The 17,804-nt window shown below is 40.3% G+C and overlaps 1 protein-coding gene across 2 annotated transcripts in view; it reads right to left on the bottom strand.

Annotated features, from left to right (window-relative positions):
* The window catches only part of STX8 (syntaxin 8), a 292,360-nt gene that overhangs the window by 257,545 nt on the left and 17,011 nt on the right, over window positions 1–17,804 (bottom strand). For both annotated transcript variants that reach the window (XM_057500881.1, XM_057500882.1), the window contains exon 4: window positions 8,967–9,077. In XM_057500881.1, coding sequence (XP_057356864.1) covers window positions 8,967–9,077 — 111 coding nt within the window. The remainder of the gene's footprint in view (window positions 1–8,966; window positions 9,078–17,804) is intronic.

Genomic DNA, 17,804 nt, shown 5'->3' with positions numbered 1-17,804 from the left:
CGGCTCTTACTGGAGTCACAGAATTGAAGAACCCTGAGTCTCTGGTGTCAGAAGAAGCTTCAAGATGAAGAGCTTTGCTGTTGCTCAGAGAGTTGCAGGGAAGATCGATGCAGTCTCTACAGCTGGCCTACCCAACATCATTGCATCTCTCCTCTGTGTTTGCAGAACCTTGATTTTGGTCAAGCTCCACTGCTCAGGGAACACCGTCCCCTCCCATTTCAGCTCAGAAATATACCAGCCCTGAATAAACCGAGCCAGTCATGGAAACTCCGTGATTATGGGCATAACATGGAATGTGATACAATCCTAGCCTAATGCTACTTTGAGTCATACTGGTAAGCTTTCAGGGGTGCTTCCTTTCTTTTAGAACACAAATAACTGGACAGTACAAAACAAATCAACAGGAAAACTACTAAGAACAATCAGAGAATTAAGAAAGTGGCTATAATATTAACAGCAGAATCAGATATCAAAAGCTTTCACCTAAACATCAGCAACCAAAAAGCATGATGGAATGACAAAATGAATTTCAAACAACCAAAACCATAGAAGACCCTCTCTCTTCTCCCATATTAGTGAACACGGAGCCTTTGTCAAGACAGCACAGCCATAAGATGGAAACTACCTGAATACCTGAGTCTGTTTGAAGAGAGCTATCCTGGAGAAGCATCAGATTTTACATGAGGCAGGCAGAAAAAAAAAAAGCTGTCGAGCAGTACACCCCTGAGATTCTCAGGTTTAGTTGTTGACTTACCAGAACCCAGCCAATCACAACCTGACTCAGGCAACCTTTCAATCAACAAAAATTAGCTCAGTGTCTGCCACATCCCCAACTCTGTGCTGGGTGTAAGAAAAAACACAGGAAAAACGTAAAGAGTTTCCTTTATTGAACAAATATGTATTAAGCACTGTGTAAGACTTTGGTCTCTGTCCTCAAGGTATTACAATCTAGATTGATAAGCAAACAAAATATACCCTTGTAAAAAAATTTAAAAAGTAAAACAAGTAAGTATTAAAACATGCGGCCTAAAGGAGGTACATAAAAAAATAAAAATAAAATATACAGCCTTCCTAGCAAAATCCACCGACTGAAACTCTTCCCAAGCATGATTATACTTCCCACTGAATTTATTTTACTTACTCGTGTGACTCTTTAATTCACGTCTGTCTCCCTCACGGACCTATATGTGGTTCAAATGCACAGATTAGGTGTTTCTTGTTACTGTTTTTTGCCACCACATTTCCAGGACCAGTACTTGGCACACAACAGGCACTCGGCAAATATCTCCTTAATGAAAGAAGGTTTCCATTTACTATAGTATTTTTGTTTCCTTAACTAGTTTTCATTAGGTTAGCAGGGAATTTTAATATTCTTGATGGTACTCAATACCACGGTGGTTTAACCACCTTCGGGCTCTCTTACATAAAGAGAAGAGCAAAGTTTTAATGATTTCAGGACATCTTTTCCATGTCAGAAAACCTGAGAAGGTAGTCTATTTCTGGGACATAAATAAAACAGATAAGCAGTTGAGGCTTATCCACTGTCTCACCTGAGCAGGCTAATGATGTAGGTGTACATTGTTTCCTGCTTTCCTACTTAGAGAAGAGTAGGTTGGTCACGTGCTAATAACTTTAAGCAGCATTCAGTATAAATCAATGATTCTTTGGGAAATCTAAGTACTATCAGATACAAATCATCCTTCTTATAAACCAAGCTCTAAATGGAAACAAAACTTTCAATGATTTTAAATGGGGGAGGAGGTACTTTTAATGTAAGTTTTCACGCAAATTTTTCTTTTGCCCACCTTGGCTTACAATACAGTAATAAGAGGTATAAATTGGAAGTATCATACTTTTTTTCAGCAGCTAAAGGCAAACATGTGAAATTATTGAAAGTTCACATTTCTTTATCATCTTCTTTTGCATTTAGTAATTGGTCTGCTTGTTAAACCATTCCTGACACATAACTACCATCTCAACCTCTAAATCACTTCCTATTTCGTATAATCCTCAGCATAGTTGGTGGTGTGAAGATTAAAGCTTAGCCAATTAGCCACACACTACAGCTGAGTTAATCACATAATCTTCGAGATGGTCACAGAGCAGTGGACTATGCAAAGATCTTTTTTTCTGTCTACAGACAAAGATTCAACTAATTGTGAGACTCAGCAACGCTCTCAAATATAAAGGGCAATAGGGTTTTAAATCAGAAGCTGTGTCACTGCTTTGTAAGTCACGGCTTATCTTCTTCGAAGAGACATTGTTAAACACAGAATTCTTTAACAAGCTTGCAAATGCCCTAAATTAGTCAACCATTGCTTCTTTAAACCGAAGTCTCACATCAAGGCTTACTGCTTTAGAATAATGATCAGTAATCCGTAAGGTAAAACTAAGATTCCATCACATGACAGCTACACAGTCAATTACGTGGTCGCCACAATAACATCTGTTTAAAGGAAACGCTGATCCAAACTGAAGTTTGACAATACTCTTCTCTTCTTAATAAGGCTACATATGAGGAGGAAAAGAGGAAGAAAGGGAGGGTGGAAGGCCTCTTGGGAATGAGAGGTGGGGAAGAGAGAAGGGAAGGGTCACACGAAGGAAACAGAAAAGAGAGAAAGAGGAAGGGGCTCCAGGACAGAGGAGCTCAACAGGTTCCAAGTCTGCCCTGATCGGGCGCCATCCTGCAATATTGCTGCCAGTTACCCCGGGGCCTCGAAATACCGATTAGCAGATTAAGATCTTCCAACAGGCAGCATGTTGTGGTGACTACCCAGCACTAATGACAAGATGTGCCATGGGGAGCATTTCGGTAACATTTTAAAGTTCTGAGAACACTCTCTGGCCAATGTGTTCCTGTAGGTCATGACCTAAAGGAAAGATGTGCCACCACCCCTGGGCCCCAAAGCAACCCACACTGATATTAAGAAATACAGATGCAAACAAAAATGCTGGAGAGATCCAGAGGTCAGAGAAGCAAACAGAAATGTTGGAGGACCCCCACAGGAGGAATTAACCACAGGGAGGACTGAGGAAATCTGTGAGTCACTGGAGATACCAGAGAAAGTGCCTGGCAGAGAAGGGAATGGATTTTCTCCAAAGATGGAGCTGAAAGGTCCCTGACAGTTGGTATCAGGAAAGACTGGCAACCTGACAATCCGGGGGCAAGAGGACAAGGTCAGCTGTGCACGAAATCTGGTTATGTCTACAGCTGACTCAGATCCTCAGAAGGCTGGTGAAGCATAAGACCAGGGTATGAGCAGTTGGAAATGACAGGGGAGGCCTCAACAGTGGGAATTTGGGAAGAGAAAGGGCAAAAATAACATTCTGACATAGGCAAGTAAGTGAAATCAAAGATCAGAAACTTTGGCCTCAAGTCTAAAACAATCTACTTCTGGCAATGTACTAAGACTTCCTCACTCATTCACTCCTCACTCATTCACTCACTCACTCACTCACTCACTCACACATCCAGGCGTTTGCTGCTTGCCTCGAGTAAGTCTACAAGTGCCATCCTCCCTGACCAGTTGGGTCAATGCTATCTGGGTGTCTGTGATATAATATCTGAATTGACCAAGTATGTGTTCCTCAGATATATTTGGTTTTCATCCAGTTCCTGAAAACACTTCAGAGCCAGAAAGGTAAAATGGGTGTTTTGTTATTGGTGAAGATGACTTTTGGATCCCACACAGAATGGGGGTACTGCTTTCCAGGAAGACAAAACATGTAATTATAATGTGGGAACTTTCAGCCCCCACCAATCTCAGGTGAGGGGAGAGGAAGGGCTGGAGACTGAATCAGCCAATGGCCAATGACTTGTCAATCATGACTATGCAACGAAGCCTTTATAAAAACCCATGAGAACAGTGTTTTGGCTTTTTTTAAAGCCCTGTTCCCATGTTCAGAATGCTTCCAAGCTTGGGGAGCCAGAACACCTCCACATGCCACTGAGTCAGGACCCAAGCTCTGTGTAAGGACAGAAGTTCCTTTATTCAGGGCCTTACCCTATGTATCTTTTCATCTGGCTGTGGACTTGTAACCTTTATACTATCCATTATTAAACTGGTAAACTTAAATGTTCTCCTGAGTTCTATGAGCTGCTCTAGGATTAATTGAACCTAAAGAGAAGGTCGTTGGACCCTCCAATCTGTAGTTGGTTGGTCAGAAGAACAGGTAACAGCCTGGGGCTTGTGAATGGCATCTAGAGTGGGGGGCAAGGTAAGTCTTGTAGGATGGAGCCCTCAACCTGGGGAATTTAATTGATGTTGTCTCTGGGCAGACAGTGTCAGAATTGAGTTGAATTCTTAGACACCCTTCTGGTGCTGAAGAATTGTTTGATAGTGTGCAAGGGAGAACCCCTTGCCTCCAACACATACACACACACACACACACACACGTTGGAAATGGGTCTGGAAACCCTAAGAGTGTCCATTTCACAGCCCTTGAGATTTCCCAGAGATTTTCCACATATTGTTTGAGAATGCTTTTAACTAGGACGCATTTTCTTATTGATTAAATTTTCCTGGAATGTCTACAGGACTTGCACATTTTGGACAGTCCTGGACCAAACTGTGTCCCCACAGAAGTTCACATGTTGAGTTCTAACCCCTAGTGCCTCAGAATGTAACAATATCTGGAGACAGATTCTTTAAAGAGGTAATTAAATAAAAATGAAGTCATTAGGGTGGGCCATAATCCAGTATGACTGGTATTGTTTTAAGAGGGAATTTGGAACAGAAACCCAGAGGAACAGCCATGTGACGGCACAGATGGCAGACAGCTGTATATAAGCCAAGGACAGAGGCCTAGAACAGATCCTTCTGTCATGACCCTCAGAGGGAACCAACCTGCCAATGACACCTTAATCCTGGACTCCAGAAATGTGCAAAAAGGCATTTGTGTTGGTTAAGCCACCCAGTCTGTGGTACTTTGTTATAGCAGCCCTAGCAGACTCATACAGACAGGTGTATGTAGACACATTCCTGTTAGGGTGGGTACAGTGGGTCTAAAGCAATCCTAGCCCAATAAGGCTTTCACAGACAATTCACCTTGCAGGCCACCTACCATTCTCTTTCCTCTTTTTACCTGCACTTATTTTCTTGTCGTGATGAATGCTGCCATGTTGGTTTCTTACACTTGGCCAGACTCCAGGCCAGACTCCACCCCACCGGGAATGGGCCGTCACTGTCTGTTACACCGTTTACTTTCTTCACATCACTCCACAGAAATTATTTCTCCTCTACTGCACTTACATATTTTAAACAGGAACCCTTCTGGAAACTTATTTGAAACTATTCTAGACTTTTGCTCCTTAACAAAAAAATCATAACAATATACTTGTCCCTTGGTTTCATCTTGAGAGCACGTGAATAAGCCTGGTTGGTTAGATCATATTTCAAACCCTCAGGACTCTGGTTATCACAGCCTCAGCTTCTCCTCACTCTGGTCTCTCTGTCCCCATGCCACCCCAACCGTTCACCACCGACAGCTTTCAGCTCACTGTGTGGATCAGCCTCGACCACAGGAGGAGCACGAGGCAATCCCAGCAGGACTTCAGGGGCCTCAGTAGGCCTCCGTCTGAAGCGCCTCTGCATTAACCTACCAGATGCCCTAAAGTCCTCTCGTCAGTTAACTTCCTTTGGGCTCAAGGAGCTCCAGTTAAAAGAGTTCCAGAAGCTGTCACTGCCAGCCGTGGATTCCAGTGCTAGAATCATCGAGCCTGTTTCCTAATAAGCAGGAAACTGAAACTGGGTACTAAGGAAAAGGGACAGGGAACAAGATATGGGATGGGAAACTGGGAGGAAAGGGTACGAGGCACAGAATATAGAACAAGACTGGTCAGTCAGGGGGGCCAGGTCCCTCTTAAACACTCAGGGGGTGGGACAGGAGGGACAGATTCCCAGGAAACAAAGGAGGCGGCAATGAGCTCCTGCCTAGCCTGTGATGGTTCAACCCTCCAGGAATAACATCTTATATTTGTAAAGGTTTTAGAGTTCACAAAGCTCTTCACATATGCATCACATCATCTGGTCCTAACAACACTGAAAATGAGGCAGAACACATATCTGCATTTTAAGGTCAATGATTTTGAAGTCCAGATAACCAGTAAGTAACAGAGCTGAGTTTTGCCAATGGATTTCAGCCCTGAGCAAGTTCACTATGGATTCAGTGAGACCGAGGAATGACAACGGAACATTCTTGGGGTAAAAGGGTTTATTACCTGGCAGGCTGAGCACTAGAATTACATCTGTACCCAACAGTCTATAGATCTGTAATCCTCCTTCGTCTCTGCCTCCGCCCAGAGCACTGGGCAGAGATATTTATATAGTAACTCAGTGAATAACAGCTTATTGCCTACAGGTTTGGAAGTGGTGGCCTAGCAGTAGGCCAGTTATATCATCAAGTAGTTTAGGTTCAGGTGAGGATTCTGGTCATAGGAAGTTCCGTTTTCCCCACACCTCCTAACCCCTGGTCCAGCTCCTTTTACAGTGCACTAGTTAAGAGTTCACATATGAAGACACACAGACCTAGATGAAATTCAACTTTGAGACTGATAAGTTTTAGAATCTTGTGCAAGTTACTTGACCCCTCTAGACCTCAGTTTCTCTTCTGTAAAAGGTAATGTTATAAAGATCTTCTGAGCAGGTGCACATGTGGGGAAGTTCCTATGGCCAGGATCCTCACTGAACTTAAACCACCTGATGATGTAACTGGCCTGTTGCTAGGCTACCGCTTCCACACCTTTAGGCAATAAGCTATTATTCCACTATACAGAGAGCTTGGCCCAATGCTCTGTGCAGAGGCAGAGATGTAGTGCCACACCTACCGCCGGGAGAACAGGCTGGGTAATAAACCCTTTCACCCCAAAGAACGTTTGCTGTCATTTTCTTTGTTCATATTGAATCCATAACAAACTTGCCTGGGACTGAAACCCATTGGCAAGATAGCATATAAGGATCTTAGCACATGCCTGGCACAGAGAAAACACAACAGGCATCAGCTATTAGCTTCATCACTAATATACCATGGCAGAAAGCCATGGGCCAGCTCTGCCACCTGTTAGAATCATCTGAGGTGTTTCCCCTATATTACTGCTACTCATGCTTCATACCAGACTATTAATTCAGACCCTGCAAGTATATGGTCCAGACACTTGTATTCCTTTTCTTTCTCTCTCCCTTCTTTTTTATTTTATATAAGCCTCTTGGATGATTCTGATTACAAAGTGTCACAGTGAAGAAGGAATGACATGAGGCAGTATTTCTCAAACTGTAGGGTGCATTGACATCACCTAAGGACCTTGTTAAAATGCAGACTGGGATTCAGTAGGTCTGGAGTGGGGTGAGATTCCTAAATTTTAACATTTTAATTCCTGAGCATTTCTAGCAAGCTCCCAGGTTATGCTGACATGGCACATGTAGACTCACTTTAAATAGCAAGGATACGGAGATTAGCACAGGAGAGAGAGGGGTGACCAAAAAAAAGAGGGATGACAAGCAAGAGACAAAAAAAAAAAAACAATAAAAACCACAGAGACCTAACACATATGCTGGCCCCTTTGACATCATAAATGACCCAGTGAAGAGCAATAAGCAGAGCCTGACACGTAGACCTATCATGTGGTAACGATTACTATTCATCACAATGACGACCTCCACCACTACCTGGAAGTGTTTCAATGTTTCCTCTCCCTCCCACCACTGCCTCTCTAGTGGATCCCTGCTCCCCCTCCTGACTGCCTTTCTTTAATTTCTGGACTAAAAAAGCCTTTCCTTCAATGTGAAGGCCCTTCTGGACAGACGGCACTTACTTTTCACCATGTATCCCCTTCTTGGCTGTTCTGTTTCACCAGCCCTGGATCATGGCCTTCATCCACTCCAGTCTGAATCCATCAGACTGCAGGCCACCAGGGAACTGAGGGGCCCACAACGAGGGGCCCAGCATAGACTTCACCTTCGTCTACAAACTGACTACTCCCTCACTGCCTCCTTGGTTTTATTTCTCCAAAGACACGACCTAAGATTTCATGTGTTTTCTTGTATTTCCTTATTTCTTTCCAAAAACCTAAGTCACACAATCCTGAGAAGCCTGTGACCAAAAGAAAACTCATTATCCTCTTTTGTCTAGAGCAGTGCGGTGCAACGCCGGCTGCCTATGAGAATCACCTGGGACCCCATGCTGCCCACCTCCACTCTCTCATTTAATTGAGGTGGGGCCTGGTAATGTGTATCAAAGGTCAAAAACCATTGCCCTTGGGAAGCCAGATTATTTCTAAGTAGGAACTAAGCAGAAACAAGCTGCCTCTCCACAATGAAAGCATCATGCTTGGTGGGGAAGAGGCAAGTTTCTATCCTACGTTCATTTCCTTCTTTGACGGCTCCCACAATGAAGGTAAGGGAGTTCTGGAAGCAGCAGGGAGGTCAGCTCTAAAGATGTAACAATTTATGGTTCATTAATCTCAACCTTGGAAAGCTGGCCCAGGTAGGGTGCAGCTGTCAACTCGGTGGGGCGTGAATCACTCACTGGCCAAGAGCAGGGAGGGAAATCCAACTGCCACTCCTACACCTCAGCGAACCACGGACTACAATTTCACTAGCACACGTTTTTCAACATGCCAGTTAAAAAAAAATTCATTTTCCCACAGATTGAGTACATGACTTCAGGAGTTTAAAAGGCAACTAACAAAGCCGAAAGCTCAACCAAAGAATGCAAGAGAAACTTCCTGACTTCGTCTGTACTCTACCTAAATATTCTTCCCCCAAAAGGGGATTCAGCTGTACAGAACTGGTTTACTAAATCTGGAAAATTAAAGAAAACTCAATTGAATAGGAAATGACAGACAACACTATAAAAGAACAGAATATATTTTACAAATTAAAGAAATTCAGCCATTGCAGGGAACAGCTGTGATCTCTGCAAACAAATTTTCACCCACGACAAAATCCCTGTAAGTGAAAACATCGTACCTGATGAGATCTGGTTCTGCACCCTCGTTCTTAAAGGATGCCAGAAGTAGTCTCTCTCGAGTTACAAGATCATCCAATAGGTTCTGTCTTCGGTCTCCTTCAAGCTGTGTTCTGCAGGCATTGTTAAGGTCCAAAGGTGGGCAAATTGCCTCCTTTTACCTATATCATTAAGTGAGCTCTCCAAGTCAGTTGCAAGTTACAGACTCTAATCAGCACGATCCAAAAAAGATCTGAACTGTTCTCCTGCTCTGTCCTTCAACTTCACTTATCCTTCATGTAAAAGATCTTGACAGAATCACTGCAGGGGGACTTACAGACACTGACATAAATCCATCACATAATCACTTCTTTGAGAAATATCCTAGGTAGATACTATTTTCCTGCCAGTGACCAAGACTGAAATGATTAGTCTTGTTAACAGAGCACTCTGACTGGTGTTAGGGTTTAAGGGTGTTTTCCTGGATATTAGTACCCTAAGAGTCCCTGTAAAAAAAAAGAAGAAAAGGTTCACTATACTGCCTTCTTTCTTCCATGGTAATGCCTATTAACAATGCAATGCACCTGGAATCTATTTTGTAAAGTGCTACTTTCTGCAACAGATTCACACTAAACATTGTTACCATCAGTTCATTATTTAAATACATGGTATGGTATTGACCTCAAAGAAATAATCATATTTTAATGTATTATTCTAAGCATATTAAACTAGGAGTCCAAAGCCTATTAGTCCTATTTTGACCATTTTCTATGATCATGAACAAGTTATTTCACCTTTTTCAATGTTTCCTTGCATGTAATGCCAGATAATCTCTAACACCTTCTCCAGCACAGTTCATAATTTAGGGTTAAAAAAAAAAACAAGAACCAAATCCAAAGTTTTACACACCGGCTTTCTCAAAGCAAACTATACAACTTCTTCTAGGCTGAGAGTGTATCTGTGTGTGTTTAAAAAGCAAAATAAAGGAAATGTTAATGGAGAAAATTTCTGCCATAAAGAGAACAATTGGAGAAAGCTAACAGTTTTGAAAGGACAGATTTGACACAAGAAATAAGCCATCTCAACACAATGGGTTTTATCTGGCTTTTCCTTTTTTAGTAATTGGCTTTTGTTTTATTAGAGCTGAAATTCTAGTAGGTCAGGGTTATCCTGGCCACAGTTACTAAGTTCTGGTAATAGTAAAACATTAGTAAGGCTGTGCTGCTTTAGATTTATAGGTACTTTTCTTTTTAAAAGCAGACATCAAACACTGCATTCAGGCACAGAAATTTCTGAGAAATTGGCAGAATCGAATAATAGTATCACATGCCCTGACAGGGGCAGGGGCAGGGGCAGGGGCAGGCTTACGGGTGGTGGGAGCTACAACCCAGGGACTCTACTTTTGTTGCTAATTTTGAGTACAAAGAGCTAGCTTGCTATAAAATTGTAAATAAACCCATAAAAATTTTCCCCAGTAGCAGACAGTAGCTAGTAACATCATAAATCTCCAAATCAGGGTAGCTAAGCAGTGGTAGTGGCTTTAAATATTAAAAAATAAATAAATGAATTCTCACAACATTCCAGAATGCCATGCTTTCCTGAATACCATTGCTTTCCCCTTTCCTACTTGGCTACAGTCAGAAAGACCTTATCTTGGGAAGCATGAAATAGCAACTATCACTAAGAAACAGCCACTTAAGTACCTCCTCTGTATTAATAAGAGGCCAAATGTTAGCCCTTCAATCAATGCAACATCAAGAATAAATATGAATGCATTTCAAATCAGTGGTAACCTGTCAATAAAAAGGGAGGCTTTTCTTCTAAAACTCCTCAGGAAAAAAAAAAAGCAGCTATGACATGAATTATACAGGACAAAATATAAATTTTAAATTGTGTAAACAATTCTATCATAATAGTAACTAAATTTCTCTTATGTTCTATGCTCAACAGGCTCTGACAACCTGTGGTTTTCAGTATCCTATCACCCAACCAAGACATAAACTGAGCTGTAATCCATTATTACAGTTAAGCACAGATTTAACTGGTTCAGGGATTTAAACATTAAAAAGTCAAATTACAAAAGTATCATTAGAAGACATAGAAGAACTTTTTAATAATCTTGGAGTATGAAAAGTCTTTCTAGTTAAGACTGAAAACATAGAGGCCAAGAAGGAAAAGATAAACCTGACTTTATAAAAGATTTTAAACATATGCAAAATAAATCACAAGGGACTAATATTGGCAAATTTAACAAAGGCAAAAGATACAGCAGAGCACAGAAAAAAGAAACACTAATAATCAAACGGGAAAACACTCAGTTTTACGTTAGTACAAGAAATGCAAACTGAAACCTATCACTTCCACGTGTCAGATTAGGAAAGCATGATGAGCAAGTTTTGGAAAGGGCAGAGGAACCCTTCTTGGTGGGAATGTAAACAGGTTCAACAATTGCCAGACTGCCTTCTAAATACCTAACAAAATTTTTAAAGTCATCCTTTTAATAGGAATTCCTTCTACGGATCTGTTCACACGTCAACACAAAGACGCAGGAACAAGGATGGTCACTGCAGCATTAATTAAAATAGCCAAATATTAGAAATACCCTAAGTCCATCTAATAAAGAACTAACGCATCTATACAATGGAATGTTCTGCAGCCTAAAAAGAAAAAAGAGTAAGAACACCTTTTATGTACTGATGATAATGATTATTAACATTTCCGAGCACTTACTAAATGCTAACGTGAATTATTTGACAAGGAACCATCTCCAAAATACAGGGTTAAACAAAACAAAACAAAATGGCAGCAAAGAGCTAAATAGTGAACCATTGCATCAAAAAAATCAGATAGTCATATCTATGTTTGTATGCACACAATATTTCTGGAAGGACACAAAAAACAGCCTTTAAGGAGGGGGAACTAGGGATTTGGGGTGTGAGATAGACTTACTTGTAATCAAATGTTGTCTATCATATGCTAATTAATAAAAACATGACTTTCAGAACTGTATGGATAGCCCTTTATAGTCACAAATATTTCTATTTACATGTGTATATATACATATATATATATATATATATATATATATATATGTTCATGCCTAGTCTGGGATGACAGGTACCAACCATCGATGCTGTTAACTATGAAGAAAGAGATGGAATAGGATGGGGATGATGAAGAGAGGAGTCACCATAAGAAGTAACAATACGAAGTGTACATAGATTCAGTACTTTTTATGATAAAAACAATAATGACAAATTTCAAAATTTAGCAGACACTATGGATTTAAACTAGTAAAGAATGGATTAACAATTAAACAACATCAATTTTAAGAGCAGTAAAACTTGGTGGTTATGTTTTATAGATGAGTAACTGAAGAACAGAATCATAGACAGTTAATGATACAACAGGTCTTGGAGATCGCTAATCCAATTCTCTTGTTCTCCTGACCACGTAACTAAAGCCCAGTGTGGCTAAGTCACCTGGATGACAAATGACAAGGCTGGCCTAGAGCCCGGCTCTTTCTGCGCTAGGTCAGGGCCTTTCCACCACATCATGCTGGGCTTGACCACCATTCCAGAGGCTTCTCCACTCTGAGGCTCCCAGTACTGCCCACTTAACTTTGCCACTTCTTAGCACCTTATTAAAAAACAGTAACAACACTAGGAATACTAATTCAGAATAATCCCAGAGACTCCCTATAAATCTGGGAAAACTGGAAAGTAACACTTTACCTCTGTTTTATTTTTATTTTACTCTACTAAGAGAACACAGCATAAGGAGATGGATTTGGGGGGGGCGGGGAGGAGAATAGATGAATGGCCCTTCTGCATAGCACACTTACTATACAGGGGTTGTTAACAAGAGGCTAAAGAATCAGTTAAGCAATGATCATACTGCATGTCTGTGGACTCATGGTAGTTGTAGGTAGTGAGGACAGGAGAGTGAAGGACAAGTAGAAAAAAGGACATGAAACTGAGTGAAAAAGTTGGCATCTCTGCCTTCATATTGTTATTTATCTCTTCTGCTGCCTTAACCTTTGGACTGAAAGGGAAAAAAAGGAAATGGGCTTCTACTCAGCCCTGCAGCCCTGCACATAGGCTCACTGATCATCCAAAGGAATTTTGCTTACGGTTTGAGATTTCTGGAAATAGCTCCTTACCCGAAGCTTGCCTCCTCCAGTAGATAGGGAAACGTGTATGAATATAATAAGTGTCTTGTCAAAGAGTTTTAGCAACATTACAACCACCCGTAGGTCAGTGAGAGTCAACTAACCAAGGACACGGAGTTCCTCAGCTCTCCTAGGACCCTCGCTGGTGCCCAGATGTCTACAGCCATCAGTCACCCCCTAACCTGCTCTCTCTCCTGATTCCCCTTCCCTAGAATTAAAGATGCTTGCAATCAACCCTGAGTTAAGATTGGGCTTTAGGACATTAGTCTGTCATCTCGGCCTACTGGCTTTCTAAACAAAGTCGCTTTCCTTGCCCCAACACCTGTCTCTTGACTTAACGGCATGTTGTGCAGTGAATGGCATGAGGCTGGATCGGTAACAGGCACAAGGTCAGTGGTCAGTGCTGGGCCTCCTTTTGCACCAACTTGGGGGATCACCAAGGAAGAAGTTCAGAAAACAGACAAATAAGAAAAGAGGAAGCTCTAACTACGAAAGTACTTTGTCACTGGCTAGGCTGATTTTACATGTAAGAACAGCCAATTTAGGCACAGTAACATTGTAACCAAAATCGGATGATTTCTTATTATCAATACCCATTCAAGGTGCTTAGGCCCAGCTTCTCTGCAGTAGCCTGAAAAGCACTCTGAACCTAAGAGGAAGTGGAGTGATGATGCTACTGAACCCATAGGATTCCCCACCCCAACCCCAGCTCCTGGATTTTTCTCTTTATCTGGTAAAGGCCTAAGAATTTCGCCCTGTCTTACTTGGGAATGAATTGCTCTGGAGAAAGAAGACATTTGCAGATGATTACTTTTGGGTGCCCTACGAGGAGAACTGAAAGGAGACAGTTTCAGGTCCTTGGAGCCAGAAGACTTTTCTGGCCCAAATGGCATTTTATCTTTTTCTTCTTTTTAAGTTAACAAACTCTACTGAAGATTCTATTATGTACCAGGCCAGCTCCTTACCTTCCTCAAATCACTGATCACATTCTGCAAGGAATATTTTAGTACTATCATTATCTGTGTGCTTTGATAGAACCTCCTTACATGGTTATAAACTCCATAAGGAAGGACTACTTGCAAATTCTCAATGGTAACTATGACTTTTGCAATCACAATAAAATAATAAAAGCAGCTAATCCTCAAGGAGGGCTTACTAGATGCAAAGTACCTTCTATGCATATAATTTAATACTCACAACAATCCTAAAAGCCAGGTGTACTTTTATTATCCTCAGTCACAGATGTGAAAAATGAAGCACAAACAGGTTAAGTAATTTGTCCAAGATTACATAGTTAGTGTAGTGCTGAAACCTACCTTTAACATCTGTCATTTTAGGGGTCCAGTCCTGTGAGGTGCTTTAAATACATTTTCTCCAACTTTCACAAAAACCCTGCAAGTATCATCATTCCTAAACTACAGATAATTAAACTAAGATCCAGAAAGGCTAAATTACTCTGTGGCCTTGAGGAAGTGGCAGTGCTAGTCTTCAATTTCAGTTCTGTCTGGTTCCAAAGCCAGTGTTGTATACCCAGTCTATACCCAGACTTTTGGATTTCATGGACCAGAAATATTTCCAAAAATTAGGAGAGGTGGGAGACCTACATAAAGTTACTGATTATACATGTTGCCATGTATGGATATTCAAAAAATCCACAACAGACAAAACTAGCATCTAGTTTTACTATCATGGTAAAAAGGCAAAGGGATTTTAACAGCAAAAATCAGAAAGAGTAATATGACAGACTATCAATCAGAAAATTCCTACTGACATAAACACTCTCTTGTCTGTATTTTTCCCACAATACCAGGCCCCAGTGAAAGCTGTCACAGACAGGGAAGTGTTTAAGAGTCACTTTACCTACACTGGAGCCATGAGGGGCTATCTCTGAAATCTATTCAGTTAGCCTCTCCACACCTGCTTTCATTCAGGCTTGTTATCAGGCTTGGTATCCCTGCATTTCTCCACCCACCTGCCTTTTATCCCCCAACATATAAAGTGGGGAAAAGTTACTTATAGATCTTTAAAAATTAATCTGTAGGAATTCTCCCGAGACACCAAAATACCTTTTTATACTGAACCCTTTTGTAAAGAGATATTTTATTCTCTTCAAAGTAGTAAAGATGCTGCCCTTGAAAACCTACCAAAAGACAAGCTTTCTGTAAGGCCAACTCTAAGAATAATTTTAGTATGACCTGAAATTTCACAGGGAGCCCCTGTAGTGCACACCTTTTCCTCAGCTGGGGAGGCAATTATAATTCCTATCTCCAAGAAGCACTGTGAATAGAAGTCAATGTTTTTCAGCAATTTTAAACACAGACTGCAGGACTTTGGTTTATGAATTGCAAAAGAAACTTATTCAAAAGCACAGACCTTTAATTTCACATTTATTCTTGCCAGGAGAAAAATACTTTTTCAGGAAAGAGCAATAACATCTTATGTCTAAACTCCATGAATTTAATTGTTTGGAAGGCATTTTCATAGAACTTATCTTTCTGGCAAGCCCTAGTGTTCTTTGGAAAATTTCATGAATGCATAAATTTATCAGGTAAAGTACCATAAACTCTCAACTACCTGACACAGTAAGGAAATGTGGTATTCAAATACTCACACTAAAAAAGTCACCCAACATTAATTATGCCTCAATAAAAGGATTAAAAAGTCACTCTGTTGGTGATTTATAGACAGAAATTTTTCTAAGAATTACAACATCATAAAGTGTACCTAATAAACCACAGTGTACACTGTTTAATCTTTCTGATGATTAAGAAGGCTCTTGAGGATCTGCATTATAAACAGGATTTGTCTTGGCACTACAGCAACATGCCTATTAATAAGGAATTCTAGTTTGAAGACATGCCAGGTGACAGTTAACTGTATCATTTCTACTAAGGTAGAATTCAGTTTTTAAACAACTGGCTTTTGGGGCAGACAGCCCTGTGTTTGAATCTCAGCTCTTCCACTTCCCAGCTGTGAGGTCCAGGGCAAGCTCTCAGATTCCTCTCCTCAGTGTAAAAAACTCCTCTGCTGGAATGTTGATTCTCTTTGCAGCTTCATCAGTGACGTGGAGGGCAGAGTTTGACCTGGCCTCAATACGTTTTTTCTAAAGAAGGGAGGGAACCATCAAAACTAATAATATGAGGTTATTAGGACTCACAGGTTACACCCAAATAAGACATCAGATATCTTACATCCACAGGACAACTGTGATAGAATTATTTAAAATATTTGGAAAGAGGAAGGTCAGGGGTAAGTAAGATGCGGAAACAGAATTTAAAAGAGGCCTTCCTAATACACAAACTACCTCCTTCGTTCCATTCTATCAAAAGAATGATCTCCCTGAAAATACAGACATTTTGAGCCATGGGGATATACTGTCTGAATTCTATCCTTAGTTTTGGTGTCAGTTCCCACAGAAACAGACACAATTACTTTTAAAAATACATAGGATTTTAAAGAAAGTTGTTATATTCCTGTTGAATTTTTTTATTTCTCCTAGGAAATTCTAAATTACCCACACTAAGGTCCTTAAATATTTTCATGAAGTATTTAATAACTCTGTTTAGTATTTTTTAATGCTTAGTGTTTAACTCAGCAAATTCTGACATTACCACAAAACCAAAGTCTAAGAGATTTCAAAAGATGGTCAGTCTGTCAGCATTTAGATGAATAAAGTCAATAATTACTGTAGCATGCTTAGTACTCTATAATTAATAACTAGCAGAAATTATTGATAGGAAAAAGTTAAAGTTCTTAATTTTTATTTTTCTTGTCCTATAGGTTTGGCACATAAATACTGTGTGATGAATAATGACCCACCTTAATGGAAATCAGCAGATACACAGTTGTTAATATCATGAACCAATATTTTGTTCTGTTTTTAATATATGTGTTTTGGGTAACAGTAAAATGAGTCTGCACACCTTGACCTCATGTGCAAACTTCCTAATACCTAATACTGACAGTGGAGAAAATAGCCCTGCCAATCTGAAACTATTTGAAGTGTATATATTAAGACTTGTTGATCTGATAAAATAAAAACTCTTCTTACAATACTGTACAGTAATAAATAATATCAGGTGGAGAGTGAAGTTACAAACTAAATGTATCACAATATTTCAGTTATATCAAAATAAGTCCCTAATTGTTTATTGGAATTAATATTTTATTTGAAACCTTAGTGGGCTAATAATTGAGTATCTGAAAAATCACACAACTAATCCAAATGAACCTCCCTAGTGATATAAGGGGATTATCCTTGGAGAAAACATTCTTTAAAACATTTTCTATTGTTTTATCTAAAGAGCTGTATTCCCTCATTTTCCCCTATTTGAAATCAGGTAGTAACAGCCACTTCTTAGGATGACAAAATTGGGTTTTGGGTATGAACCTCTGACAGTTTAAAGAAATGATGAGAAAGGACCAGTTTGAGGTCAGTTTTCAAACCAATATAAGCTCAGGTTTAAAGAATCAGTTCAGGTAACGGGTCACATGTATTTTCCTAATTGAGAACATGGGCGAATATCTAAAAAAAAGAAAGAAAATATTTCAGCATTTGACAGTGTTGGTGGGAAGGTAAGTGATGGCGCACCTTGCTTCAGGCAATGCCCCCACCAAAAATCCCGACCAGGGGCAGTGTCTGTACTTCTGGAATAATAGGGCAAACAAGTCACTTATCAATATTCCACAT

The sequence above is a fragment of the Manis pentadactyla genome, chromosome 4 (genome assembly GCF_030020395.1).
Source record: "Manis pentadactyla isolate mManPen7 chromosome 4, mManPen7.hap1, whole genome shotgun sequence".
NCBI lineage: Eukaryota > Metazoa > Chordata > Mammalia > Pholidota > Manidae > Manis > Manis pentadactyla.
The sequence above is the reverse complement of the archived record's forward strand: the minus strand, read 5'-3'. Positions and strand labels throughout refer to the sequence as shown.